At 40.0% G+C, this 27,910-nt stretch overlaps 2 protein-coding genes across 2 annotated transcripts; one reads left to right on the top strand and one right to left on the bottom strand.

Annotated features, from left to right (window-relative positions):
• Positions 1-294: 294 nt before the first annotated feature.
• Positions 295-16,087, bottom strand: LOC112555643. Its single transcript, XM_025224078.1, has 18 exons — positions 15,507-16,087; positions 14,823-14,987; positions 14,006-14,172; positions 13,591-13,642; positions 12,190-12,328; positions 11,728-11,799; positions 11,344-11,413; positions 10,887-10,956; positions 7,467-7,516; positions 6,644-6,726; positions 6,264-6,426; positions 5,387-5,436; positions 5,091-5,188; positions 4,574-4,662; positions 3,662-3,730; positions 3,173-3,226; positions 1,858-1,948; positions 295-1,089 (listed from the first exon to the last, which is right to left on the bottom strand). The coding sequence occupies exons 3-18, from the start codon at positions 14,054-14,056 to the stop codon at positions 1,013-1,015; spliced, it is 1,278 nt and encodes a 425-aa protein (XP_025079863.1). The 5' UTR covers positions 14,057-14,172; positions 14,823-14,987; positions 15,507-16,087; the 3' UTR covers positions 295-1,012.
• Positions 7,771-10,294, top strand: LOC112555644. The gene is made up of 2 exons (XM_025224080.1): positions 7,771-8,031; positions 8,487-10,294. Exon 2 carries the CDS (start codon positions 9,047-9,049, stop codon positions 10,127-10,129), a length of 1,083 nt encoding a protein of 360 aa, XP_025079865.1. The 5' UTR covers positions 7,771-8,031; positions 8,487-9,046; the 3' UTR covers positions 10,130-10,294.
• Positions 16,088-27,910: the final 11,823 nt, after the last annotated feature.

Raw genomic sequence — 27,910 nt, 5'->3', positions numbered from 1 at the left:
ACTTATTGTTTGAACCATCTTCCTGTAGTTCCTCCTCATTCCTACGAGTTAAGTTTTTCGTGCTTTTCCACAGCCCGTTCCCTGTTATTCAGAATCCCAGCTCCCCCTTTTATCAGAACGGAGAACTCCCATCCATGCTTATGGCAGAAAAGAATGGTTCGACCCGGTGATGAGCGTTGCCAGTTATCTAAATAGCCACCCTTAGCTAACCGCTCCAATCTAACATGTCAAGTATCCTCGCCTCCCATTATGATCCACAGGGGTAAAAAGACTGGTGAAGTCACAACCAACAAATTGCATGAACAGTTTTACTTTATTCACATTTTATTGTGTACAACGAGTCTCTCTTTTCGAATAACAACTGTCAATGGATCCGACACCCAGTTGTAGAAGAACTTTTCTCGTTCGCAATGTTTACTGTAAGAATTGCACGTGCACCCCTTTCACTCCGTCTTCGCAAGCAAGAAACAGAAATTCCTTCTTTGCCTCCTTCATTCTGTCAGTCATAGTGTTCATTCCTTCCATCCATGTGTCTAATAATATCAAGAAATAAACCAGTTTTTCTTCGGTTTCTTCGATGTGTTTTCCTTCTCTCTGTGCCACGTATCGGAATTCTTCAGACACTTCTCCTCTTCAGGCCCCAACCATTTGGAGCTCTCTGCCACTTTCTCTTCGAACTGTCTCTGTACTCGAAACTTTCAAGTCCTGTCTCGAAACTCATCTCTTTAAGAACCATCTTGAATAATCATTCGTTAACTTTTCACTCACGCATTTTTTTTTTTCCTGTTGTCATTTGTTTGCTGACACTGATGTTTTTTGGACGGATTGTCGCTCCGTTTGTAGTCTTTTGTGTGCAAAGCACTGAGCTTGCATTCACACGGGGAAATGCTGTTTACAAATAATCACCATTATCAATCATCAGCAAAGTAGTCTCGAATAATCCTCAACTTTTGTAAGGCGACAAAAATGAACGAATGAGCAAAGGAATGGTCTCCTCATTGAAGTTCTCAAGTTACTGTACAGTGCATGTCCTGGCCACCACCCTGCGGTCTTGGTTTGCCACACTTGAATGAAACAATTCCGATCTTCCTAAGGAAAGAAAAGAACATATTTTCGGTTATAATTCTGGCATAAAGGTACTCGTGCATTTCGCCTAATAATAACTTCAAGCACCTTGCGTTATCCAACTACTCCCACCCACCTACCCACCCACCGTCAGCAACACACGCTTGCCGCAGTAACTAGAGCAGGCATTTCAAGATGATATAATCAAATAAGGAAGCTGAAAGGAAATTAGTGTTTCTAATTTTATGCTACGGTATCGACAGCTGTGAGGTGCTGGGCGAGTTAACTTTGTTATTTTGTTTTTTGCTGTGGCGTATCAGAGATTAAAGCTTTCTGTGTCGATAGAGGAATTCAGATGAGAAACATACTTCCTGTTCCTGTGCTTGATCATAGAGAGAGAATATGCACGTATGCGCCCGTATTCATGTTATATTTGTGAGCACACATGTATAAGCCCATGGGAATATGTGTTCGCGTACGTGCATTTGTGTGCACATGAGTGTGCGTGTGTGCGAGCCCCGGTCTGGTGATTATATTCTGGCTACTGCACATATCGGTGCATTGTGGGAGCGGAGTAAGAACTACTGGGCTTGTATTTACATTAAAAACATGGTCGAACGTTTGTCAAAGTTTAGCAAAGTTCTTTTTTATGGTTTACATACACTTTTTTCCATTTTCCAAACTTAGTCAAGCGTTTGTCCAGTTAAAAAAGAATTGACAGAAACTTTCAACGTTGCTGCATTGTTTCCCCTTTTCGGGTTTAGCTGATATTTAGAAATGTTTGTAACGTACCAGATCTACTAACTAGTTTGTCGGCGACCAGGACATATTCATAAAAGTCCAGTGATCGACTTCTGTTTACGTCTGCCTCCTTCATTGCTTCCTGCACATGAAAGACAACGACAAAATCTGTTAGCACTGACGTGTATATCTTTCAATGTTAAACCTCTCAGTTCTTGCATGAGGAGAGGCGATATAAAATCTTAGTGCTGCAAACAGCATCTTTCAAGGCGCAAAACTTACGTAAAACTTCATTTCCTTCCTTCGACTCTTAAACAATTTGTTTCATCTTACTGACATTTAACTCGTCTAGTTTTTGAAATGGGGTAAGCGGCCACTCAATTTGTTTAAATGCTTGCCTGCCCGCGGTGGGAGAACATTATCAGTGCACAGCGTTGTGTGCTTGCAACAGCCAAAGACTTTGTGCACGAACATGCAACCCATCTCTAGCTAATGAACAGTAATCTAAACATTCTGCACCAGCTCTGCAGCCACCGTCAGTGAACTATACAAGTTACCCTCGTCACGAGGAGACTCCAATGGTATACAGTCTCATAGCTCAGTACAATTTTCCGGAGTCGTGAGCTCATGTAGATATATCAATATAAGTCCCCCTAAAATGCGTACGCGTAGGATTCAAGTGACGCTATAATTTTGTCATGCTATATAATTTAAGTATTACCAAATGTAATTCACAGTTTCTTTTAAATTTAGATTATGCAAAGTCTAAGACGAAACCGAGAGCAGGTAAATACAACACATATTTAATTTTAAAAAACTTAATGTTAAAAAAAATCAAAACTTCGAGCAGTACATTCATCATATGTTGATCATACAGCAAGACTTCAGGAAGGAGATACGGGGCTTGGGCGGACACTTGAGCTCACACTATTCTGACATATAGGATAGAATATCAAGCTTTAGTTTAGAGTTTAGACAAACGCTGCTTGTACCCGAGGAGAGATCTGAACCCATGATCCCCGATCCTCTGTGCTACACGTGAGTACCCCCCGCGCCGTCAGCCAACCCAATCAAATATTTAACAAAAATGGAAGAACAATAAATTTCCTTTTTTTTTTTCTTGCTCCTCTTTTATCTTCCATTGAAAAGCTATTCATCTTGTAGGCGGTCGTGTGTTAGATTAAATGTGTTAACAATATAAATACAGCCTCGCCCGCAATAAAAGAACGCAAAATTATGGGAGCATGGAATGTAAAGCCACCACTACCGGCACTACATGGCAGTATCATGTAAAACAATCTCATTTGTTCTTCCTGCTAAATTTTTCGCTATGAGGTGGGCAAGTGCAAGCTGGGTTGACACAGACCTCCGCTTGTTGTGCGGTGAACTGAAGGCCCATGGAGGTTAGTGCACGCACAACCTGCATGATTAAAAAAAATTGTCGGTACATCATGAAAACATTCCAGTGACGTTAACACTGTTTAAATAACATCGGTGACGTTACAAAAGCTTATAGCTATACCAAGATGCAAGTTGTTTTTATGAAGCTTATTCAATCACAAAATTAATCAGTGTAATAAGGACGGCAGGAGAGAATGTTCAGCGATGTTATTAACTATCCACTTAATTTAACCAACCAACTCACTACATGCCCACACACCCGGAAGACATGAGCGAAGATGTAACACACATACACGCACTCTCAAACAATCGTCGTTCAAGTCAAAACATCCTTCAATAATTTGGTTCATATTTCTAAAACTTGAACTCTGAAATAAAACATTACCAGCTACAAACAAACTAAAAAAACTTCGCACGTGACAGAGTCCAACGTGAAGAAAAATGACACGCATACCTCGGAAAAGTCCAGTGAGCAGTCACCGTTGACATCGAATTCTTTGAACTTTGCCCAGTGCTCTTTGATCTGTAGAGGTTAAAAGGGGCCTTTGTTCAAGCGTTTCCCAGGTTAAACGATACTACATTTCAACATTGTTTTGCCTGTTTTCTTCTATTTTTAAATACCACGACTCATCCATTCTAACAATGCTCCTCTTGTCCGAAAAAATGAATAAAGTATCATAGAGTGTAATCAAATCTCCCAGAACGTATGCAACAAACAGCCTGTGTGTGTGTGTGAGGGTTAGTCATTGTGTTTTTCTTTCTGTCTGAGACTGTCATTGTGTCTCCCTTTCTTTTTGTTTCAGTGTTTCTTTGGCCGCCATCCGTCTCTTTCTCTAATACTCAGAAATACATATTTCTCAAATACACACAAGCTCTCCCTCTCTTTCACACACACACGATGTGCATGTGAGTCGATTGATTTGGACTGTATTAAACAATTATTATTTTTCGGTACCTGTGTATATGTCATGAGCTGTGCACTGAGTTCATCAGGGTGGTGTGCACTCAACACATTACTTAGCTTTTTTAGTTGACTGGTGTGGATACATGTCCAAAGCTCCAGTGAGTGCTACCGTACCAGCTCAAAATATCGGATACGGTAAAGGTACAAAGTAATCACTTTTAAATGAAAAGACCTGCTGTGTTTGAAAACAAAGATAAACATAATATATGACCTCTTAATCCATTCATCGTTTGCTGAACACGCTGAACGCAATAACAGCGTTTATTCGTGGGCATTCTCAGCTTACATAATACTCTAGGACTGTCTCGTGAACTCTTTTCCTCTCGTTTGTTATGCATAGTATGCATAACCAGGTTTCATGAAATTTTCTCTGCGTTGTGTGTGGGCGTTCGTGTAACTTACGAAATCCACAGACAGATGAGGAAAGTGCTTCATGCAGTTGATGAAATTGATGACATTTGTTTCACGATTTACAAGTTCTGGATTCTCCTCTGAAACAAACAAGCATTTTTTTCAACAGCCATGAAAACAAGGATCCGAAAGAATAGAATCTGCAGCAGAGTAATTAAACTTTCTGATCGCTCTCTCTCTCTCTTTGAGTACCGTCATACCCTCGTCTTACTGAATATTAAGTTTCTAACTGAAATCATAAAATATCCATGTCCTTTATGTTAAATAAAATGAAACAGAAATAGCTTGAATGAGATGCTCGATCCGTCAGCCGGCATTTATATCTCGGCGTTTGTGCTATTTTCCTTTAACTTTATTATTCTTTTATCTCCTTGAGAACAATCAAATTATTTTTATTTTTATTTTTTTAGTGTAAATAAAATGTTATATAGAAACTCGCTTTTGAGTGTTTGTAACACAAATTTATAGCCCAAAATTCGCTGTAAATTTTCTATAATTAGTTGCTCACCTATTGGCCCTTCATATTCATCAAACTCTCCCCCATTTTCGTTGTTTCCTCTCTTCCCAACTAAATGCCGTGAGCTTATCCCGCGCATAGGAGGTAACCTGTCATTCACAAAAAGACAGGAATAAGAGACAAACATCAACATGCAATGTGCAAGACAAAAGCTTCGTAACTCTTTCCAACTCGCTTCGTAGTAACTCTAAAACCTCGCTTTTAAGTTTTTCTTGCCATTTCCAGTTCGTTTTCGTTGCTGTCTCTTTGTCAAATACATTTACAAACCCATTTATTTAAATACTTACTTAAACCGAGATACGTTGGACACTCTCTTCACACGTTTTACTTTGAAATCCTGAAGCAAAATAAAATTAAAAAAATTACCGGTGGTCTGGGAGCAAAGTGCAGCAAGTTTGAGAAGTTACGGGTGACCTTTAGGGAAGATATAAGCAGCAAAGTGAAAATTGGCGATATCTACCTTCTGTGTGTCTTGAGCTGAGCCAGTTGCAATTCGATGTCAGTAAAGTTCGTTTTAGCTTTACAAGAACAAAAGCATTGATCGTTTTTATTGCTGAAAACATCTTAGGCAAATAATTCAAGGGATGCAAATCTTCAGCCCACAAAAACAGAATCCATGATAAGAGTTGCTTCCCTTGCTTTATTTCGCTGGTGTCAGCAGCAAGACCTGATCGTATTAGCTGTGGGTAACACGCGTAAAAAATTACTTTGTTGTTCTCATTTTCAGAGTATATATTTGATAGCAGAGCTACAATAGACAGAATCTTTCACATAGTTTAGATAACTCACTCGTTTGTGATGTAAGTTTATCAGACAGGTATTATAATTTTTTTTTTCATTTTTCCAAACGAAGTATAGACATAACTAACGCAGTGAAGTGTTTTGTGTTCCCAAGGGTAAAAAAAAGACAACGAAAGAGACATGGTAATGACTACCTGTCAGTGAATCGGTTATATAAGGTCATCAGAACGAAATCAGCGAACCCTCAACACATTTGACACATTTTGCTAATTAAAAATAAAAGTGGGGTGGCTATCATCTAAAGAATACCAGACCAAACAGAAACACAGCTCTACCTTTGCGGCTCAAATCCACTAAATAAACAAAGAAACAAGCAAGCAAACAGGTGCAAAATATTTCTTCTGCTTTAGCTTGTTAACATACAGACGGGAGGTATGTGTAGTGCGGTGGAAGGCTGGACCGTGCTGATTCAATGTCGCCCTCTGCCATTGCTGTAGCAAGGGAGTCGACCATGCTGTTCAGACGAACAAAATCCTTGAACGGAATCTGGCCTGTGTCGGGGTCTGTTAGCGTCTCCCCAACGATGCTACATCATATAAAAAGTTACAATGTGATGAAGGAACTGGAATTACTCAAATGAAAGAACGCAAGAATCGGTTTCCATATTCCCAAATTTTTTTTGTCGTTGAAATAACGCATATATTCTAAGCACACACACACACATGCACTCGCAATTGTAAGTTAATTGTGTGGCACAGCTAAAAGTGTTAATGTAATAAATGGCTTTTTATGAAGATTCTTACTATAAGTCAGTCTTAATACCGCACAAAACTGTTGAAAAAGTCCGTTGTTGGTTGTAAAGTTCTTGTTCCAGTGCTGTCAAATCCTGGGGAAACAAATAAATCGAGTTAATCCACAACTGTTGCAGCACCCTACGATTATTTATTAAACTCCATAGATAAAAATAAATAAGAAAGTTATAGCTGTAGCCTTTAATCAGAAATCTCCTTAAACACTATATTATAAATAGTGTTGAAATGCAGTGTGTGTGTGTGTACATATATAATGCAAGTCAACATATGATCTGTCCAATTCTAAACAAACCTACTCCTTTTATTGTAAACAACATATATTTAGTTTGTGCAGCTTGCTCCAGATCTTCATTTCAAAAGTGAAAAAACAAAAAGAGCAATGCACATTTTGACAAAGAAGTAATTTGAGGAAGAGAGGGAAGGAGACAGCCGCACTTTGTCCCTTCACCAGAAATGTCCGGCAACGTCTGCCACCCCACCACCCTAACTGCCCTTTTATCTGGTCCACGAACATACACACCTTGTTACATAGGTGACCGGATACCCTGCTAGAAGTACACAATGCACAAATATAACAAACCCCAGAATCCAAATTAGCAATATTGAAATAATTCCAGGAATATTTCCTGTCCAACATATAGATTTATTTTCAATTAATCAAATGTATAGCCGTCGTGCGTTTCGCTCAGTGAATACTTTCATATGCAATGTCTTACAGTTTTTCATCAGAATATGATTTAAAATTCAAGTTATGCCTGAAACAAAATATCCTGAGAGCTTTGAATGAATTAATGCTGTCAGTCTCATGCCTCACCTTTTCCAACAAGTAGATCTGCCGTTTCAGCTCGTCTTCACTTTTGTTGACTGAAACAAGCAAAACAAGTGAGTTATTATGTTTGATATTAGCAACAGATTATTAATTTAACTATCAGTTTAGCGTATGACATACTTCGACGCTCCAATATAGCTAAACGGGAGAAAAAGAAGGAAAGAAAATAACAGAGTACTGGAAGGGTTTGTCCTCAAGCAGACGATTCCTTACGTAAACTGATTACGTCGGGCGCCAAACCCCTGGACCAATCAAAACCGTCGGTTGTCGAGGTCATGGGTCACACAGCGGGACAAAATGGCGGAAGAGCAAGTCTTGCAGAATGTCAATATTATTAGCAGTTAGTAGCTCGCCAGTCAAAATTTGGGCGAGCTCGTTCGTTTGCTATGTCGATTATTTGTGCTCATCCAACCACTAGCCATACAGTATTCACGATTGCTTTTCATTAAAGCAGACGCCATTAGGAAATATTCTTGAAACGGTTCGATCCATTTACGGCTTCTGCTTCCACTAATCTGGAGCAAGCTACACTGAAGGCGGTTTGTTTTGGGTAAGTGCTCTCATGTATGTGTGTGTTTGAACACGAACGCACTCATTCGTTTTTTTCCCAGCAATTCAACTCGTGTAGACTCCACAGATAATTTTAAGAGTGCATTATTTAATTTCAAGATTATAACATCTGAGTTAAGCTGTATGCTGATACAGTTACAGTTTATTTTCAGCTGATTGAAAATAATATCTGTGTAAAAGAACTGTAAACTGATGATTAAATGGTTAATATAATTCAAACAATTTTAAAGTAAGTATTGTAAATAATTACTTTAAGTGCCTTGCCTTTATAATTTAAGTGTGGCATAACATTACTTGAATATCTTTCTGTTTTGATGTGAAAATATTTAATTATCTAGAATAAAACCATACAAGAATCCTCGTCGCTATAGTTCAAGCTGTAAGAAAAATGAGTAAATTATTCTGCATGTTAAAATTTAACATTTAATTTTGCAGGATTGAGAGATATTTGATTTTTGAAGGATGTCTCCTATCCAGATTCCCTCACTCAGAAGACTCCAGATAGTGCACTTAGATGATGATGGTGCTTGGGTGTTGTTTGATGACTTCATTGCTTTACTCAAGGAAAATCATTCCAAAGATGACAAAATCAGTGAAATACGAAAGGACAACATACTTAGTCGCTTCAGGAAGTGGGAGCAGGTCCCACTCCGCACAACTCCAGATAATAAACGGCATATTCAGCTTTCTGCAGTTCTTCAGCATATTTTTTACTGTGCAGATTCCCTGGATTTTTGTAGCAAGGTGGTGAAAGAAGTTACCCAGTATATCACCAAGGACCTGAAAATTGTGCTAGAAAGAAAAGAGAAGGAAGCACTGCCCAATGGGCAGGTGCAGTCAAGTCAGAACCTAGAGAGCAAGGTAATGGGGGTAACAGTGGAGAAAAACAGACTGGAACTTGTGGTGTAGCAAGTAGCCCTGCATTCAGCATCAGTTCTGAGAGGGGAATCTTGCATTTGTACCAAAAAATAGCCACCACCAGCATTCACAAACCCATGGTGGAGAGTGTCCTTTTGAATGGACCCAGCATGGAATGTTACAAACTGCGTACTCTGGAGTCGAGGCTGAAGGAGTCGTTCGATCCTAAAGGTTGGGAAAGCATTAAAGTGTTTGAGTGGCATTTTCAGCATACCTTGAAAGGCATTTCTAATGATCAGATCTCTTCAGTAGAGATACTTGATAAAAAATGGAAGTACTGGGAGGAGTGTACTGCTTGTGCAAACAGTGAGAAGTTTTTAGCAACCATATGCTCAACAGTGGCAAGGATTGATCGAAAGCGAGAGGATACTAGGGAAGGTGCTTTACAAGAATCCCCTCCTCAGCTTATTCATGGGCAGAAAACTCATCTTCCTAGCCTTTTGCATTCTTCTATTGTGGTCAATGCTCTTGGTATGCGTGCAAGCAGCTTTCAGATTGTGTATACTGACTGTCATGATGCAATATGTCATCACACTGAAGGCATTCATGTATTTCTAGAAGTGTCACCTTTTGCCAGCATCGATGCTGCTTATGCTCTGGATGTTGTGCACAGCATCAAGTCAGAAATGGTGCACTCTCATGGTGAAATTTGTAGAGAAGTTACAGTTTTCACTTCTGGAACATTCAGTGCATTTAGGAACGATGGAGAGGTGCAGATTTTGAGACTGCGAGAAGCAGCCTTGCTAGGACACCTTGATCAGTACAAGTTTGTCACTGAAAGAGAGGAAGACATTGTCATGGAATGTGAAGATCAGGGATGTCCCACATGTGGAGAAGCTGTTGAACAGTCTCAGCCATTTGACTGGAAGTCACTGGATATTTTATTTGAGTGGAAGTATAGTGTTCCTCTGTATTTTCAGATATTTCTGGAAATGTTTCTAAATAAGAGAAGCCTCAAGCATTCAACAAATGCAGAAAAGTATGTTCGCAGTAAGCTTCTGAGGCTTTTTCAGTCTTTTCACTTACTGCTGAATGTTCGAAACCGCCATCACACCACTGTTCTTCATGGCCTGTACTCCTCAAAGATTTTAGGCACTCCTTTAGAAGAATTGTTTGGAAGAAAACGTAGGAAAAAACAAAGGAATGCATTACAGAGATGATGGATATAATGATATAACATTGAAGATTTTATTTATTGCTTAAACTCTTTATAAATATTCAGGTGGCATAAGGTAGTGATTTGCAACTTTCAGAATACCACAGATGTATAACAGGCTATTTAAAATATGACAGTCAATTAAAAGATTCAGCCAGTTGAAAAAGAAGTCCTCTTAGCCTTGAGTATTTTCTTGATTTGCTGTAGCATTGCACTACTGCGATGAGACTTGGTTGTTGTTGTTGTTGTATAAATGAAGCATGTTTTATTTGATACATGTTTCACTTTTGGGCATCACTTAATGATGTTTTAAACTTATAGCAATTTATGGACGCCCCGACTTCTGAAATTTGATCAATGAAGCCTGAAGGTCCTCTTGCAGGTTTTGTCTCCATAATCAACTTAAGGACCAATGTGAATGGTTTGCATTTTCTTCAGATATCAGTAGATATAGGCGATATAAATCTAACCTATACATTTTAGCTTCCAAAACTCATCCGTTAATTAATTATCCGCTAGCAAAGTATGATATTCGCATCTATGATCAATGAGCTCTGCTAACAATGTACAACGTCACGTTGGTACACCATTTACAAAGTTGCCAGCCGTCAACATCAAACAGAGAGAGAATGAACAACTTTTGGACCATTCAGATGTTGAGTCAACATTTCTCGTGCTAAGTAGCAGTTTTTCATTCACCTATGCTTAAAAATATAAACAGTTGGTATGACATGACTTTTTCAGTTAGTGTCCTGTCTTACCTGCTGGCATCAGCGGGCCACCTGTGAGTTCACTCTTCAGTCTGAGTCGTTTGTACTGGTCATCCACCATCTGTTAAATAGAGAGTGCCTTTAACCTTTTACCTAGCAAATATCTCACTTGGATTATGAACAAAACAGGAATTGTGTTTGTTGTCTTTAAGTAGCCACTTTTACAACAACAACAAAATTAATTTAAACATTGTACCAGACAGAACATGCTGAAAATACATGCAGTATGAAATTCTGACATATACACACAGGTCAAAGGTGAATTCTGAAGTATCTGTACAGTACGACGGTTCTGACATACAGAGACTAGAATAATTTTGTTTCTTAAATTGACTGTAGTTCATTTCTTGCTGCACGACGTTCGCATGTTTGTGCCCTTGCGTGTGTGTACATGCACACTGTATGAATTATAGGTTTGTGAATAATTAATAGTAAGTAATCTACTTACTGAATATTTTTTCTGTAAGGATGCGTTCTGTCTCCTTAAGTCGACCACCTGTCCTTCTAGAACCTCCATTCTGAGGACAGAGAGGTGTGTTTGTAAAAGCTCGTCCTTGTCGAAAACACATTTGCAAGAGATCGGGTGGGAAATGAAAGAAACAAGTAGTACCTGTACACCGTTCTATTTGGTCTTCAAAGACCTGCTATAACTTTTATCATCTGTTCCTTTGTTGATACCCCAATGGAAGTACACTGAACTTCGATTACGATGGTCCATCATGCAGGAATCGATTACAAATACATCATTATTGCAACTATCAATGAGGGTTCAAAGAGAGTAAGGTTGACTGCAAGCATCCGTCACGGTGTTGTAAGAGAAGATGAGTCTCACTTCTTTTGGGAGTCGGCTAAGACTCTTTCCTTCTCTCTTTCCCACAGCTGTACGTTCTTCTGTCTTTGCAATCTGTTGGGAAATAAAAACATTTTGTTACTGACACACTCTCGGTTTGAATGCCTTTTGGTATCTCGGAGTCGTCCCGAAAATCGTCATCGTCATGGTCGCCATTGTCTTCAACAAACATATCTCTAAAGTTATCCTTTTCCTTTCTCTACTTCAGTGTCATGCAGACTGCCTTCGGTTTGCAAATGAAACTATCCGAAAGACTGTCGGGAACCTCGGGGAATCGAACCGCTGCCGTCGGGCTCATGACTAGAGAATTGAAGGGTAAGATGGTGATTATCCACATCGACACGTGTGCTCCAATATTTGGTATAAAACTCGATGCAAATGTACTTCTTGGTGGAGTGAGCTCATATTTTTTCCTACATGTAAGGAAAAATAAACTTCGCTCACTCTGCAATCTTTTCATTTTTTTCCTTCAGTGCTTTCTCCAGGAACTCGATGGTGGATCTCGCAGACTTGTATTCTGTTTTCTCTTGTGTTGAGGCCACACGCTGTTCCGACTCCTTCAGCTCCAGTTTGGCGAGATGAGCTGAGAAAAAAATTGTATTTAAGACCAAAATTAGGCGATTTGTTTCACGGATATTAAAGAAGTCAAAAACTGCTATTACAAAGTGCAGTAAAGAATGAGAAATTATTTCATCAACGCCTTCAACATTAACATCCTGCCTCGTCAGGGTTCTGCTGATTAGTACATTAATTATGGCGCTTCGACCTCACTTCTCCTCAGGCGGCGTATACACTTCAGAACAGCTACAGAGACTTGTAAGCAACAACATAATTCTTGCTGTTTCTATGACGACCATTCAAGGTCTGCTTTTCTTAACCGAGGAAAAAAAAGAGGGTTACATGGTAATTGATCAATCGTTCACAGTGCTTCCAGTGTCATCTGACGGTAGTGTAAAATGTGCTCCGATGATTCTAGTCCTAGTTCATCCATGTGTGTGTGTGAAAGAGAGAATTCACAAGCTATACGCGGTTAGTTTGTCTCCTCTTATTCGCGATTAACGTATTGATGCGCTTGTATATCTGGATCCGAACCATTTCATCTCGAACACCTGGATCCATCCCTCTTGGTCCAGGTCTCGCAGTCAGACAGCATGGTTCGTTGAGTTGCAAGTATATGGTTCATATGATCCTACGAGCGTGGCAAATAACTTCAGTCGTTGGTTTCTCTGTGCGAGATGGGAGCAGCATCCAGTCCTTCTTTTGCTGTTGTGATTGAGGTTGTAAAGGCCTCGGGTTACGAGGTCAAATTAAGTCACCATGTGTTTGTATGCATGAATGATCACGTTGAGGATGCCTAAAACGTTTTATAGAATTTTTCGTTGGCTGAACGTGAAGCATAAAGCATTAGCACATTTTCCATCACATGTTTCCTCAGTTGTACTTTTAAAATTCTCAGCTGCTCACCGAAGAACAGCGACCTACTTTAACATCTGGGACTGGTTGGGTGCTGCTGCTACAGTTGTACCATTCCCTGATAAGACCCATCAGACTCTCATTTGACTTGCATCTGGGTCGTGTGAAGCCGATGGTTGTGCTCTTTGTAGATTTTCCTTGACCACAGCGGTATGCGACTACAATCACATTGGTCTGTTTGAGGTATCCTGAGGCCGCCAGGGTTTGACGAGAAAGAGTATTCACAAACACAAACACACTTGCATGCACGCGCAATATCACGTGTATCAAATGTTTATACTTGACTTCGCGAGTGAGAATTGCACACAACGTGTGTGCATCTTGAGAGTGTGACATGCAGGTAGACAGAGTGAGATGCAGGTAGTGACGTACCCTCTAACTGCCGTTTCTCTTTGGAAACTTCCGCAAACATCTTCTGATAACCCTGTAAACAATTTGAATGGTCAAATTATAGAAGGGCATCCAACAAGCAAGCGAAGAAGAGAAAGCATTATGGAATATGTATACAGTGGGCAGTTCCAGGATGGTGACTCTCTTCTCTTTCTCTCTCTTAACACGCACAGACCAGCATACAATCGTACCTGGATGAGCGTGCGCACCTCCACACACACAGCTAGACAGACATGCACACCATCATAAGGGAAGTTGATGGGTGATTTTCTTTTTTTCTTTCTTTCTTAGCCAGCAACTAAAGCTACTTAAAATAAAACCAGTCGGCTCTGTCAACAAATACCACACACATACACGTGAAAGGAGAGCAGAAGAATGTTTCATGACTTATACTGACCTCCAGTTTTTGCACACAGTCCTGGCGAATCTGGTTGAAGACGTTGATCATGTCCAAAAGAACTTTGGCAGGGATGTCTTCTCTTCGTCGCTGAAATCCCCTTGTACATACCCATAGAAAGGATCTAACAGAAACATATTTCTGACTGGCCGCCACTTTTTCTGTTCCTGTTAAACCATCATCGAAAACTTGAGTGAGAGCAACTAAAGTATAACAGCAGACGGCCTCTTTTTATTTTATCTAGTCTCACTTCAATTATAATTTTATCAAGACAGAGGAAGCTGTAGTTAAAAGTGGAGGCAAACTTGTCCTGGGGTAAAGAAATATAAAGTAATGTTCACGGGAGTCTGGGCATCGCATCGTATCTACGACAGAATGACTCTCTTTGAGTTTCCTATTTAGGCCTGGGAAAATAATATCTCTCGTTTCATAATTACAACTGATGAGGCTGTGCATTGGCGAGTGAACGTGAAAAAAAAATCTTTTTCCTCATCGTCGTCTTGGTCTTTGTAGTTAATATTCTAGACATAAACTTTCTCTTCGTGCCTTCATAAGTAAATTACAAAAACCGCAGTAAATTAGTAAATATCCAGCTTGACGATATAAAATGACAATATAAATATTCAGATTTAGAACAAAGGCAACAAATCAAAACATTCAGCAAGCATAACCAGCTTTAAAACTCATTAAAGACAGACAAATCAAGACTCCAGTAAATATCCAACTTAAGAGCAGAATAAAGCCATTCAGTAAGTAAAGAACGGGAGAAGACTTCGAACAATATTTGTCAGAAGAGGACAAGCAGGGAAGAACTCACCACACTTTCGAAACGAAGCATAACTTCGCTGTGTGTGAAGCAGTTGCCATGTTCAAAGGGTGTGTCGATGACATCGATGAAGAGGTCAAACAGAAGGTTAAGTCCCTCTTTTATTTGCATCAGGTTATCCTTGTTGAAAACCAGCCTCGCCATTTTGTTTAGCCTCTGGAGGACAAAAAAAGCGGGTATCCAAAGACGATGACACTGTATACATCTCGCACTCGGAAAGATGAAACTGCTGCTCTACATTGAATATCACGTTGCAACAATTAGTTGTCTTCACCTGCTGAAGGAGGAGGAGAGGGGATGGAGAGAAAGAGATGTACAAAAGTAAGATAGTTTAGTTTTCTAATTGCGTCCCTCACGTCGATGTCATTTCCCTCTCATTGTGCGCGCACCTCTGAGAGAGAGTTAAAAAAAAAAAATAGACACTGCACCTGCAGCAATGCTGGATCACAAACAGTAGCCTTTCAAAACTGTTTTATTTGTTCGCTAGACTGAGCTAAGTATGTCAACTACTAAAAGAAATAACCTCGGTTTATTCGAATGAAGAAGCATCCGACTCCGACAATTAGCAGAAGAGTTCGCGATTAAACCAACCATGAGAAAAATAGAGTGCTACGCCCCTATTATATAGATACATAATTATATACACACATATATAAACAAAAAGAAATGACACACCTCTTGGCTATCCATACTGCTGTCCGACTACTTGTATGAGAGTCCGGCCTCGCTCGATGTCGAGTGTTTAGACCAGACTCCTGGAACCCCTCTCCCAGTCTTGCAGCAAGTGGAGACCATCCCTCGCCAATCACTTTATTTCACGTTGTTATAAATCCACATGTTTTCGAAAGCTAATCTTCAGAAGTTCCGTTTCTAGTTCAGGCGAAGTGGAGGCTGGCGACACCACCTGAGCCGCGGTCAACAAGTTTAATATTGGGGACACCAGCTACAACCTGACTATTGCTGCTCCAGATGGCGAGTGGGCAGGCGGGCGCGCCAACGGTTATATTCACACCAACGAATCTCAGGGTCCGTATCAGAAAGTGCCGCCCAGACACGCGTGCCATGATGAATACCAGCAAACTTTGTCGCTTCCGCTTCCGCTGCCGCTGCCGCCTACCGCGTCTTTGCCGCGCTCAATCCCTGCAGCCTTCTGCATGTCGCGCGTTTTGGGGAGTGTTTTATGAAACGTTTTATGTGGTACCATGGTAAAATATTTGAGTGGCTGGTGCTAAATGGCTGAAGTGTACAAATGTGTTCGATTACTAATTAAATCGACCTCAGACGGTCTCAGGAACTTACCTCGTTCGTATCCCGGAGACCACCTGTATTATATGAAAAATATATGTCAGAGATCGATACCTGTGTTATCACATGAGATGTTTCATACACTGTGTATATTCTAAAACAAACAAACACACACAGAGAGATAAAAAAAGCATTTTTATATCAATAGAAAGATTTTATTAAATTCTTGTTTTATAACACAAAACTTAATTGATCGAATAAATAAAGACAAATAATAAATAAACACATAAATTGCGACGTGATGACACATTTTCAGCTTTGCTTATACATCGTTAATTTTAAGAAAACAGTTCAACATCCGCAAGATATGAATATTTAACAGCAGAAACAAGTCATCCAGAGAAGATGCTTTTGTATCCAAATTGCTCGTGTTTGTGCCAAAATATGAATTTTTCTTTGTCACGGGAGCAGATCAACACATTATTTATTATCAAGTAGGTTTGTCATTATTTTCTTATTCTCTCTTAGAGTAGAAAGGGAAATTACAGTAATATTTGCATTTACTTGCAACATGGCAGAGAAAAAGAGATAGCTTGGACATATTTTGTTGTAAATATTATTCACTGGAGAGAAAGAATGTGTGTGTGTGAATGTACTTACTTCATATCATGTCACAGACCAGTCATGTGAGTGCATGCAGGTATGCACGCATGTATAAACATGTATCCGTTGGAAACTTTAAAGGGGAATGGTATCTTTGAGGTGATCAAAATGTCGGAATAAGGGACAAAGAAAAAAATTGTCCTCCATCCTTTAACGAAAACGTCTTTGGGAACCTGGTCTAAGTCTTGGGCAGCAGGGATGGTTGCAGTTGGTCGACAGTCTGTTCAGCACTTCAAGTTTCACCTACAGCCGAGAAAACAGAAACTAAAAAAAAAAAAAAAACAACAACCAAAAAACCTAGAGATTAAATAATAAACAGCCTTATCGGATTACCTGTCCCCTAGAGAGCTCAATACGCCGCTACCCGCAATCAAGCTTTTGTACCCCTTTAATGTTCTCTCGCCCGATTGTGACGAACCTGTCGTCTGCTCTTAAGGACTGTGCCATCAAACGGGTATAAACGGTTGAGATCAATACTGCAGAGTGGACGGGTGGACGGGAGGACGGGGTGGACGGGTGGATGGGAGGACGGGAGTTCTCTAGTGGTGGTCACCTCAAGTCGCGCGCCCGTTGCTACCCGTCTGTGTGATCTTTGTACTCCGATTTTCACGCACCTCCGGTTATTTTCCACAGTAATTGCTGAAAGCGACAAAGCCAGTAAAGCGTTTCCAAATTACGAGCTTCGCTGCGGCTACACACGGTGATTGTGTGGGCTACAGTCTCGTGTTTTCCCCAATATTGCTCGCATTTCTCGTCCGTCAATCAGGCAGACCAGCAGGCTGGAGAAAGCCATATCCGCCTTCTTCCCTCTCCACTTCACCACCAAACATTTATCCGCAGGTTATAAATAAGCGTCAAATAATAATCTTTTCTCACTAGGGCTCTGCACTTTTTGTTATACAAATGTACATAGCTATGGTCCTCATTGTTTCAGTTATAAATTATCTATTAACAATTTTAAATTGTATATCTTAAGCCATTATTAAATATGTAATTTCTTATTTGTTTTGTCGTCAAATGTATCGCCTTTTTTCGATAATCAAACGACCTATGGCCAAAAATAAACTTTTTCTACTGGACATTTATCATAAAAGCATGGAAGACTATTTTTGGAAGCTTGTACGTCATCGGGAGACTTTTCTTTTACAGGAGTAATGTTGAAGGTTTTAAAAATACCATTATACTGCGCTGATGAATCGGAATAAAAGCTGAGCGACGACGGGTTGTTGTGTCCAGGTCGACAGAAAGGTCGATGGCGAAATTAAGAACACCTCCTACCGTTAAACCTCATTCCTTCTCCTCCTGCAGTTCCTCAGAATGACTTGGAATATTTACTGTTTGTAGGCGCGTACCTAGAGAACGGACCAGAGTATTCACTCTGATTTGAGATATTATATTATAATGAAATAGAAAAATATATATCCCACTAGACCTTTCATAAAATGCGAACATCGAATGAACGGGGCAATAAAACTTTAATGAACCTGAAGGTAACCGTGCTTGTTTTTGATAAAACCAGATCACGCAGCGTGACGGGGTCATGAACTTTATGACTAATCACTCTAGTAACGATTAGTTTTAATCCGTTTTACATCGGAGGGAGTTCTGTTGGTTTGCTTCTGTGTTGTTTCTAAATAGCAAGATCAAATTCAAACTGCAAGAGCTTGGTGTTGTTCTCTTATGGTCGTTGACCTGTAGGTACTGTCACATAGAAACCAAGCTTGTTGCCCAGATTTTGTTAGTTGACAATGGACCAGCATTCCATTTCCGAGGCGGCCATACTTCGTGTATTGATGCAATCATTTTGTAGAAATCATGGACTTATATTATAAGTGAAGGTAGAAGGTAGAAATCAAGTATTGTCTTTATTCTTGATGTCGCATTTGAATCAGGTGTCCAATTGTTTGCCTTTTAAGGGTTTCCCATAATCATTACAGGAAATTATCAGAATTACAGATAACGACAACCATTATGTCTGCTGATTTGCGACTGATTAAACACACTGAATCAAAATTACAGGTTTTCCGCCTGGGATGGTTTGTTTGGTGTTTTTTTTGCGGGTAGATGGGTGGAATATTACAGATTGGTCGTCTTAAGGGTAAACGGGTCTGAAGGTGAACGACTGACTACAAAAATGAACTTGCTACGAAATCTTTGACAATGGAATAGGAAACAATACTTATGTTTGCAAGAAAAACTAATAAGAGTATGCGAAAAACAAAAAAGGAACAGCATACCTGTATTATTCCTCCTCCGGTGACGAGAGGTCCTGACACTATCACCGAACCCCATCTTTTCTTCTCAAACCCTTTCTAAGTGAAACTGTATACCACTACCTCCACAACCATAATGACACGAATCTGGTGTAGTAGATAGTTTACAGACTGAATGCAAGAATGCAGAAGGAACAATAAAATAGTAGTGTCCGAGGGTATTAAAGGAGGCGGGATGCTTTTAAGTGGTCCGCCCTGTATTAGCAAATGAATTTTATAATGTGTCTGCTTCCCACGTTGCATTGTGAGTAATTAGAAATAGGTTCATGCCTTGTGTTTAGCCCAAAATACATTAGTACACTGTGGTCGACCAAAAATGTATTTGTACATTTGCAGGCATTTGAAAAATTGAGAAATTTCTTATGCAAATGAACTGATTTCTAGCACGTGGGTAAACATTTGTCACCTGCTACATGTTTCTGACGTCAAAGGCAACAAATAAACAAATAAAATCGATGAGAAGTAACGTGCTGCACTCGCTGGATTGCCCGTCACTGACACAATAGGCCATGGCAGTCTCAGCAACTCATTTATCAAGCTAATAATATCATGAAACTTGTCTGCATTTTATAACTGCCCAGCTTTCCGAGACAATGAACTGCTTGGCTGACGTTTTGACCAACGACAATGTTCAGGTGTAGACGCCATCACTGCGCAGATGAATTACTCGTTGATCATCTAGACTGATGGGAAATTGATAAAAGCCGATGTAATGCAAGTTTCCAGTCTTCCAGTTTCCACAACTAATGGAAGAAAGAAAAGAAGAAGAAAAAAAAAGCAAGTAGAACCCTAAAAGAATGATTGTGTACACACTAGGCGACTGGTCTGGCAGCATTCACGTGACAAAGGTTAATGTCATACTAAATAATGCAGATAATACAGATTTGGAGATGTATAATCCTGTAAATACACAAAAAGTATATCACAGAAATATACCGAGCTGAAGTGGAATAAATGAAAAAGAATGCGGCTTTACAAAAGCCCTGTGAGGACATGATTTCTTCCCATACCTGTCCCGTGCTTCTGGTCCAGGCGCAGTAGACAACTTGAGAAGCATGAGTACAAGTCACACGACTGCACCAATCTCTTTATTGTTAGCATGAAGGTTGGAGAATTTTAGCTGGAAGTTTCCCCACATCTGACTTCTTCTCAAAATATATCTGCGTGCATAATACATGTTGTACAAAGGACACTGTGAGCAAGCAGTATTCAATCCCAGCCTATAGAGTGTTAACATTTGTATTATTCGTGCCTGTTGTTGCGTTCTGAGAGAAACAGAATAACTAATAATTACATGTGATTGACGGTAGGCATTGTGCTCATCACAATGATGTGTGGTTGACCTGGAGTTTTGAATGGACACGTGAGCGGCAAGTCACCGTGCAAGATCTTCTGTTGTGACCACTGGACACCATCCTCAGCTGTCGATTATATACACAAATGTTCTGTTACACAACAGGCAGTGTCACGTTCTGTGAGATGAGGCGGAGAGAGTGGATGATGGTGTAATTAGTTACCTGTGAAGTATCGTGTGTCGGAGCCAATTACTGTCAGTGGTGCGTGACAGCGCTAGAGAGAGAAAGTTGGAAGAGATGACATACGCGCATACATCCCACAAAACCTTTCAACACACACAGAAAGAGAGACTCGAAAATAAAACAGCAATGTATAAATTTATTTCATTGAACTTCAGGATTGGAATAGCAATATAAACATCTAGCTTGAAAATAATTTACAGAAATGAGAACCCCCCCCCACCCCTCAAAAAAAAAAAAAAAAAAAAAAGACACACACGAAAATCTTTAAATAACATGATCACAAAAATTATCACAAATCATCTTTTGTCAATACAGAGCTGAACAGCTAATTGTGACATCAAATATGTCGGCTAGGTTGCTATTGTGAGACCATTTGCTGACGTTTGGATAAAGTCCTTCTACAACAAAAATACATTTTCAAGGTTTTGACAGGGTCCTACAACAGAAATATTTAAAGGGATTCTAAAGGCAAAATAAAACTTCTTAGAATCGCGTACAGAAATAAATTTGAATCTCGTCTATTTAAATGTGCGTTCATGTGGAAAACGTTGAAGGTTTTCAGTAGAATGTTGTGTTTATTAAAGAGAAATTACACGAGACTCTTTTTTTGCTTCCACGAAATCTCGTTCTCTGTCACGTGACTTTATGACGTGTGGATTCCATAGGGAGAACCATGCCTCGAGAATGTGCTGCACCCGATTGCCACGAAAAGATGGGAAAAGAGTCAAAAGTTTCTTTTCATCAGTTTCCTAAAGACAAGGGGATACGAAAAGTGTGGGTCATACCCATAGAAAGGCTCGATCCCAGTACGAACAAGCTTTGGGAGCCCAAAGAGACGTATTATGCTCCAAGCCATCTTGATTGTAGATTATTTTGGATATCACTAATTCAACGCAAAATCTTCCCAATGACCACAGGCACTTCATTCACAGAATGATGTCATAAAGAGACTGACGTCATAAGGAGACAGTCTTCCATCTCGGGAAGATATTGCGATTACTCGTCGGAATGAACAAGGGTCGATTTCACTGGATTTTTTCGATTTTTATAATCGGCAACCGAAATAGTGCTAATTAGGTGAGAAACGAATCCTTTATTTCTCCTGTATCGCTCTCGTGCTCTGTAATTGTAACTAAATATATTTTTGAAACGTTTGACCGTCGCCACAGCCTTATCACACGCCTTGAGTAACCCTTTAAATACAATGGTTTCGTCAAAGCAGTCGACTTGTAAATACTTCAGATATAAGAATGCCAGAGTGATGCGGTTGGCTTTGGCCCTCCAAGAGTTTAAATTTGATATTCCATTGATAACAGGGACAACAAATTGTTAGGAACAGGGAGTTGTTGCCTGTCTGTTGTTAGGCAGGCATTATCACCCTTACCCGTGCGTCAGCGAGGGGAGGAGGGGGTTGCTGCGTCATAATCTAACGCAATTTTGGATATTTTTTGACGTTTGGGGAGAAAAGAAAAAGGAAGGGAGCAGACGAGAGAAAAAAGACGGGCGGCGGACTGAGTGAGCAAAGGTTTTGCTCTGGAACGTGTGAGTTATTCCAGAAGGATTATTCGAGGACGCCAGCCAGGTGTCTGCCTAGACAGCATCTACAATTTCAAGACCTGGAAAGTGCAGATTATTCCAGAAGGATTATTCTCAGACGATTATGGTAGGTGCAGTTCCAGGGGCTAATACCTTGTTGAATGTGCGCTCCCTTTCGAACAAACAATAATGTATCTTTGTTTTTTAATTTATTTATTCAGTTTTTAGGAGGCCATCTGGCCCACATCAACATCAGATAATAATAACAATCAGTCAAGATAGAGTTGTCCTTTACTTAAAAACAAGGTTTGTAAAGGAGATCTGCATGACCATGAGCATTCCATGAGGATGAATGTCAGAATCTTGTCTGAATAATGTATCTTTACTCATGTGTGTGTTAGATGTCTGTATGAGTGTGTATGCCTGCCCTTGCGAGCAAAACAAAAATTTCTGTCTTGGGTATCCTCGACTGACAATAAAGTCTGACGGACCAACAACAATTCGAAAACAAATTAGATGACCTTGACACTAACTCGGACGATGACTTCCAAGCAGTAGTAAGTAAAAATCGGAAAAGGAAATTTCTCCCTAAAACATCTCCCACAGAGAGACAAGGGAACGTGCCTGAGCTACGTGAAAGAAGGAACGCTGCCAGATAGACAGACCTGGACACTGCATGATGTTCGCATTTTGGGTTCAAAGGGTACTTTTATACATTTTATCCATTGTCATATATATATATTATAAAGATTAGATGTTTGATGACTTCATCAGCCTGGTTAATATTGTTGTGGTCAGTCTATGGACCACGTGTAAAAGTATTGTTCACATTTCGTTTCTAAGAGGCTGTAAGGTATCGTTAGTGTCTTTATTCCACACAGACCCTGCTTCGGGTTTATTTATCATTTTAATTTTTTCGATCTCTTCTAGTTTTTTTTTTTTTTGGGGGGGGTTGTTTTGTTTTTTTTTTTTTTAATTTTTGAAAATGGTGGATTTACATATGTGCTTCATGGTAGTGCGACTGAACGCTGAATCTCTCACATCCGCAAGTTGTCCGTGGTCCCCTGGGTACTTTGTTCTTGTCAGGCATTAAAAAAAGGTAAAAACAAGGGTGGTTTTTTACGCCCGCCGTGCTGACGGGGCTTTGCTCGCGGGAAGGGGTTTAAATCTCCGCCGTGACCACATTGCGTTTATTTTTTATTATTATTTTCAGCGTCACAGACCGGCACACAATAATGCTGAAGGAAATGAAAATCAAGCCAGGCCACAAAACGCGGAGCCTGTACTAAACGCAGGGGCTTATGGAGACGACGGACGGCGGGGAGATGAACCCTGCCTTGATTACTATTAATGGGTGGCTCAGGAGCGTCCCCCCCAGGAATTGCCGCTAATGGAGCACAGCTTGCTCGACGCTGCCTGGGCTGCCATTTCGGTGTATATGCCAGGATAAAACGTGAGTTTCAAATAGTTAAGAGCAATTATTCTGTTCCTAGTGTTCAGTGTCATAGTTTGTAGGTGAAGTGGAACAGTGCATGAAAATATGCACAAAGAACGAGTAGTTATGATTAGGCTTTGTTCTTGGTTCAACTGTGGTGCCATATTTTACTGAAAGAACAGTGATAATACGACACTTACACTTTGTAACTTTAATCATTTCAATGAAATGAAACAAAAATGTTATGTCCAGTGTTCACAACAGTAAAAACAATTGTTTGACTCAACTGTTAAGTCTCTTTAACTGCTTTTTGTGTGATTGCAGACAAAATCCTACAGAACGTGCTGATGGAGATTGAAACAATAGTTTAAAAGTTTGGATACTACAGTTTGATGTTATAGAGCAAGGGTGCCCAACTACGGCCCGCAGGCCACATCTGGTCCAAAGGTGCCTCATGCAGGGGGAAGGTGGGGCTGTTGGGTCAATAAAGTTTGACGTAATTTTGTTTGGTGACGTTTCTTTTGATCAGAGAGGACACAGAGAAGGACCATCATGGAGGAAGGTTTGACTGTGCGGTGACTACCGTTGAAGAAACGGGGACCAGTGTGGTGATTACCGTCGAAGAGACGGAGACTTGTGTAGTGACTACCGTTGAAGAAACGGTGGTGGCTGTTACCGTTGAGGAAGCCTGGACTTGGTTGTCACTGCGGTTCTGTAGCGGGAACGGAACTGTCTGGAGTTGTGGGTGGGGTCGGTTGGCGTCCGGTTGTGAGGCGTTTTTTTGTTGTTTTTTGGGGGTTTGTTTTTTTATTTTGTTTTCATTAAATATATATTTGTAGCGTCGTTTTGTGTGCGTGTTGGTCTGTTCGGCGCTGGGACCACGTGTAAAAGTATTGTTCACATTTCGTTTGTAAGAGGCTGTAAGGTATCGTTAGTGTCTTTATTCCACACTGCTTCGGGTTTATGGTGGTGACCGACTGGAACATACAGCAACATGACTATTGAACATCTCAGTGAACAGACAGTTCACTGATTGTGTCCTGTAAAATCCATATCGTGTGATAAAGCAGTGCATGCCATTATTCACTTTGTATTTTATAACTTCACAACGAAACGACCATTTCAGATGAGTATTTGCTTGCCAGAAGAGCAGCAGAAAACAGCCAATACACCTCAAACATTGACACCACAGATGAGGACACCAAAAAACGTCGCACAGAACGGTAGAGGAGGAGAAACAAGTATGCACAATGATTACTGTGTGATTAATAGAATGACAGGGATTCGGGAATCCTTAGGTTAGGGGAACAGCTGACAAGATCAGCACAGAGTCCCACTATTGCAGTTCATTTCAATTTTTTTATGAGGGTAATATTGATATTATGATTGGTATATGGATAATTGAATATTTTATTCGTCTATCTTTTACTGAAGAAATTCTTACATTGACCAATATTGTCACTTCACCGCACACTTATGAATATTTGGTACGATTGTTTATTAGGTTAGGGCTAGAGAGCTCAGAGGACGAGGAAGACGACTACTGTCGATCTCAATCAGTGCATCCAGCAGCACCACTACCAGAATGCATTAAGCACCACGACGTGCACTACCAAAGAGCAACGTTTGGACTCTCTGCAAGGAGTGTCTAACGAAGGTAATGCACACAATTTGATATTATGGGTTTCTTTTTCTTGCTGTTTGTTTTGCCTGTTTAAATTTTGTTGCGGATTCCCTGTCACAATCTCATGTTAAACATACTGTGTTGGGATACAAGTTTCTTACTGCCTCACAAACCACCGTTGCTTGGCTTCATTCACCTATACTCAAAGTATGTAAAAACAAATTGTCCACTTTTGCTCACAGTGCTATGTTCATGCTGTTGCAGAATTAGCCCGCCTTCTTCTAAAACAAGGGACGGAATTGAAATTAATACAAGTTGCGAGGGAGGTCTAGAATGTTCGAGGGTAGGGAGGAAAAATAGTAGGACTGACAGTGGGATGGGAGCTTTTGTGAATTTGAGAGAGAGCAGTTAGGCCAGACGCTGAGCTACACTGAATAAAACACTTCAGTGCGGAATTCAATCTTTGTTATTTCTGGTACGACAGCCCATTCTACGTAACCATTTGACGTGTTGGTTACACAAGATGTATTTTAACAACAATTTATAAAATTTTAACGTTTGGCTGTCATCAGAGTATAGTCCATCATTATTTAGGGACGGCATAGGACTCCTGCAAATGTAATCCTGCTTCCTAATTTGAAGTGACTTTTCTTTTGATAGGAACAAGTAAATCTGAACAGACAAGGACGCCGGAGAAGGCGTCGTCGACGCCAACGGCGCATGAGACAGAATGTAAGTCTCTCGTGTTGATGTTACGATTCGAAGTGTCAGTGCAAATTTTGTTGTTGTTGTTGTTGTTGTTGTTCTGGTTGCCAAAGTTATGGATTAAAAACTTTTAATTTAATGGTTACAAATGTACTTCACAAAAGGACCAAAGTTCTTTCAGTTAATTCTCAGATTTATCTTGTTTATCAGTCTTTTACAACATCCACCACATTTTCACATACCCTGTTAAGTCAGATTTTCTGGGAATATATAAAGTTGAAAATGTTGCACGTGAGCTTAAAGTAAAGCCATTGGCAGATCTTACTTCCAAGAATGTCATTCTTCCATACAGACAAGGCTTTGTTGTCATTCCAGTGATTCATTTCAATGATTAAAGTGTAGTGTCTTACTGTTTGTAACCCTGTGCGTGAATGAATAAATACATAAGGGAGGCAACACTGGAACCTGACTTGGTCCTCCATTGATTGTTTGGTACTTTATGTTTGTATATATTATGTAAAAAAAATTTCTTTATTTCTGACTTTTGACCTTTTGCCCAATATCTGAATTCTCCACCCTGTATATATAGTTACTATCTTTGATGTGAGTTTACAACAAGAAATCAGAACCATTAATTCTTAAAATTAACACCATGCAAATGTTTTTAAAATCCTCTTATATACGGTGTATCATAGATAGCTGTCTTTATTGCATATAATTTATTTTACACAGTTTGATCTCTTGTTATCATTTTAATTTTTTTCGATCTCTTCTAGTTTTTTTGGGTTTTTTTTTTTTTTTAAATTTTTGAAAATGGTGGATTTACATATGTGCTTCATGGTAGTGCGACTGAACGCTGAATCTGTCACATCCGCAAGTTGTCCGTGGTCCCCTGGGTACTTTGTTCTTGTCAGGCATTAAAAAGAAGGTAAAAACAAGGGTGGTTTTTTACGCCCGCCGTGGTGACGGGGGCTTTGCGCGCGGGAGGGGGTTTAAATTTCCGCCGTGACCACATTGCGTTTTTTTTATATATTATTTTCAGCGTCACAGACCGGCACACAACAACGTAAATAATGAAATTGAAATCCGGCCGCAAAATGCTGACGCGGTTGGGGCATTTGGAGACGACGGCGGGGAAATGAACCTGCCTCATAACCATTAATGGGTGGCTAAGAAGTGTACCCAGCAAGAACTTCCAGTCATTGAGCATCGCTTGCTCGAAGATGCCTGGGCTGCCCTGTCTGTCTACATGCCAGGATAAAACGTGAGTTTCAATTCACTCAATGAATTTATGATCATATGCACATACAAATTATCAATTCGTCCGTGTATGACAGCAGTTCAACACGAAAGTCCTGGCAGCCATTCCTCCCCTTCCAACCCCATGACCCCGTGTCACGCAAGAATGGACTGAGAGCAAAGACTGCAGCAGATCTTCCTTTGTTTGGACACTCTTTCTGTTTCTGGCATATGCGAGAAGTTAGGAAATCATTGTTATGAATGATGACCCTTGTGGTTTGTCAGGAAACTTGTCAGGGGTTTTACTGTATTTGCATATTATGGATATGAATATATTTGCAAAGAAATTAAATGTTTTAGTGGTTTGGTTTTGCAGTTGTGTGAGTGTTTCTTTCATATTCTTTTCCTTCAGGCACACACATTTTAATTTTTTTCGATCTCTTCTAGTTTGTTTTTTTTTTTTTTTTGGGGGGGGGGGTTTGTTTTGGTTTTTTTCTTTTTTTTTAATTTTTGAAAATGGTGGATTTACATATGTGCTTCATGGTAGTGCGACTGAACGCTGAATCTCTCACATCCGCAAGTTGTCCGTGGTCCCCTGGGTACTTTGTTCTTGTCAGGCATTAAAAAAAAGGTAAAAACAAGGGTGGTTTTTTACGCCCGCCGTGGTGACGGGGGCTTTGCGCGCGGGAGGGGGTTTAAATCTCCGCCGTGACCACATTGCGTTTTTTTTTATATTATTTTCAGCGTCCCAGACCGGCACACAATAATGCTGAAGGAAATGAAAATCAAGACAGGCCACAAAACGCGGAGCCTGTACTAAA

Source organism: Pomacea canaliculata, linkage group LG14 (genome assembly GCF_003073045.1).
Source record: "Pomacea canaliculata isolate SZHN2017 linkage group LG14, ASM307304v1, whole genome shotgun sequence".
Taxonomy (NCBI): Eukaryota; Metazoa; Mollusca; class Gastropoda; order Architaenioglossa; family Ampullariidae; genus Pomacea; species Pomacea canaliculata.
Note: the sequence above shows the minus strand (reverse complement) of the source record. Positions and strands in the feature narration are given on the sequence as shown.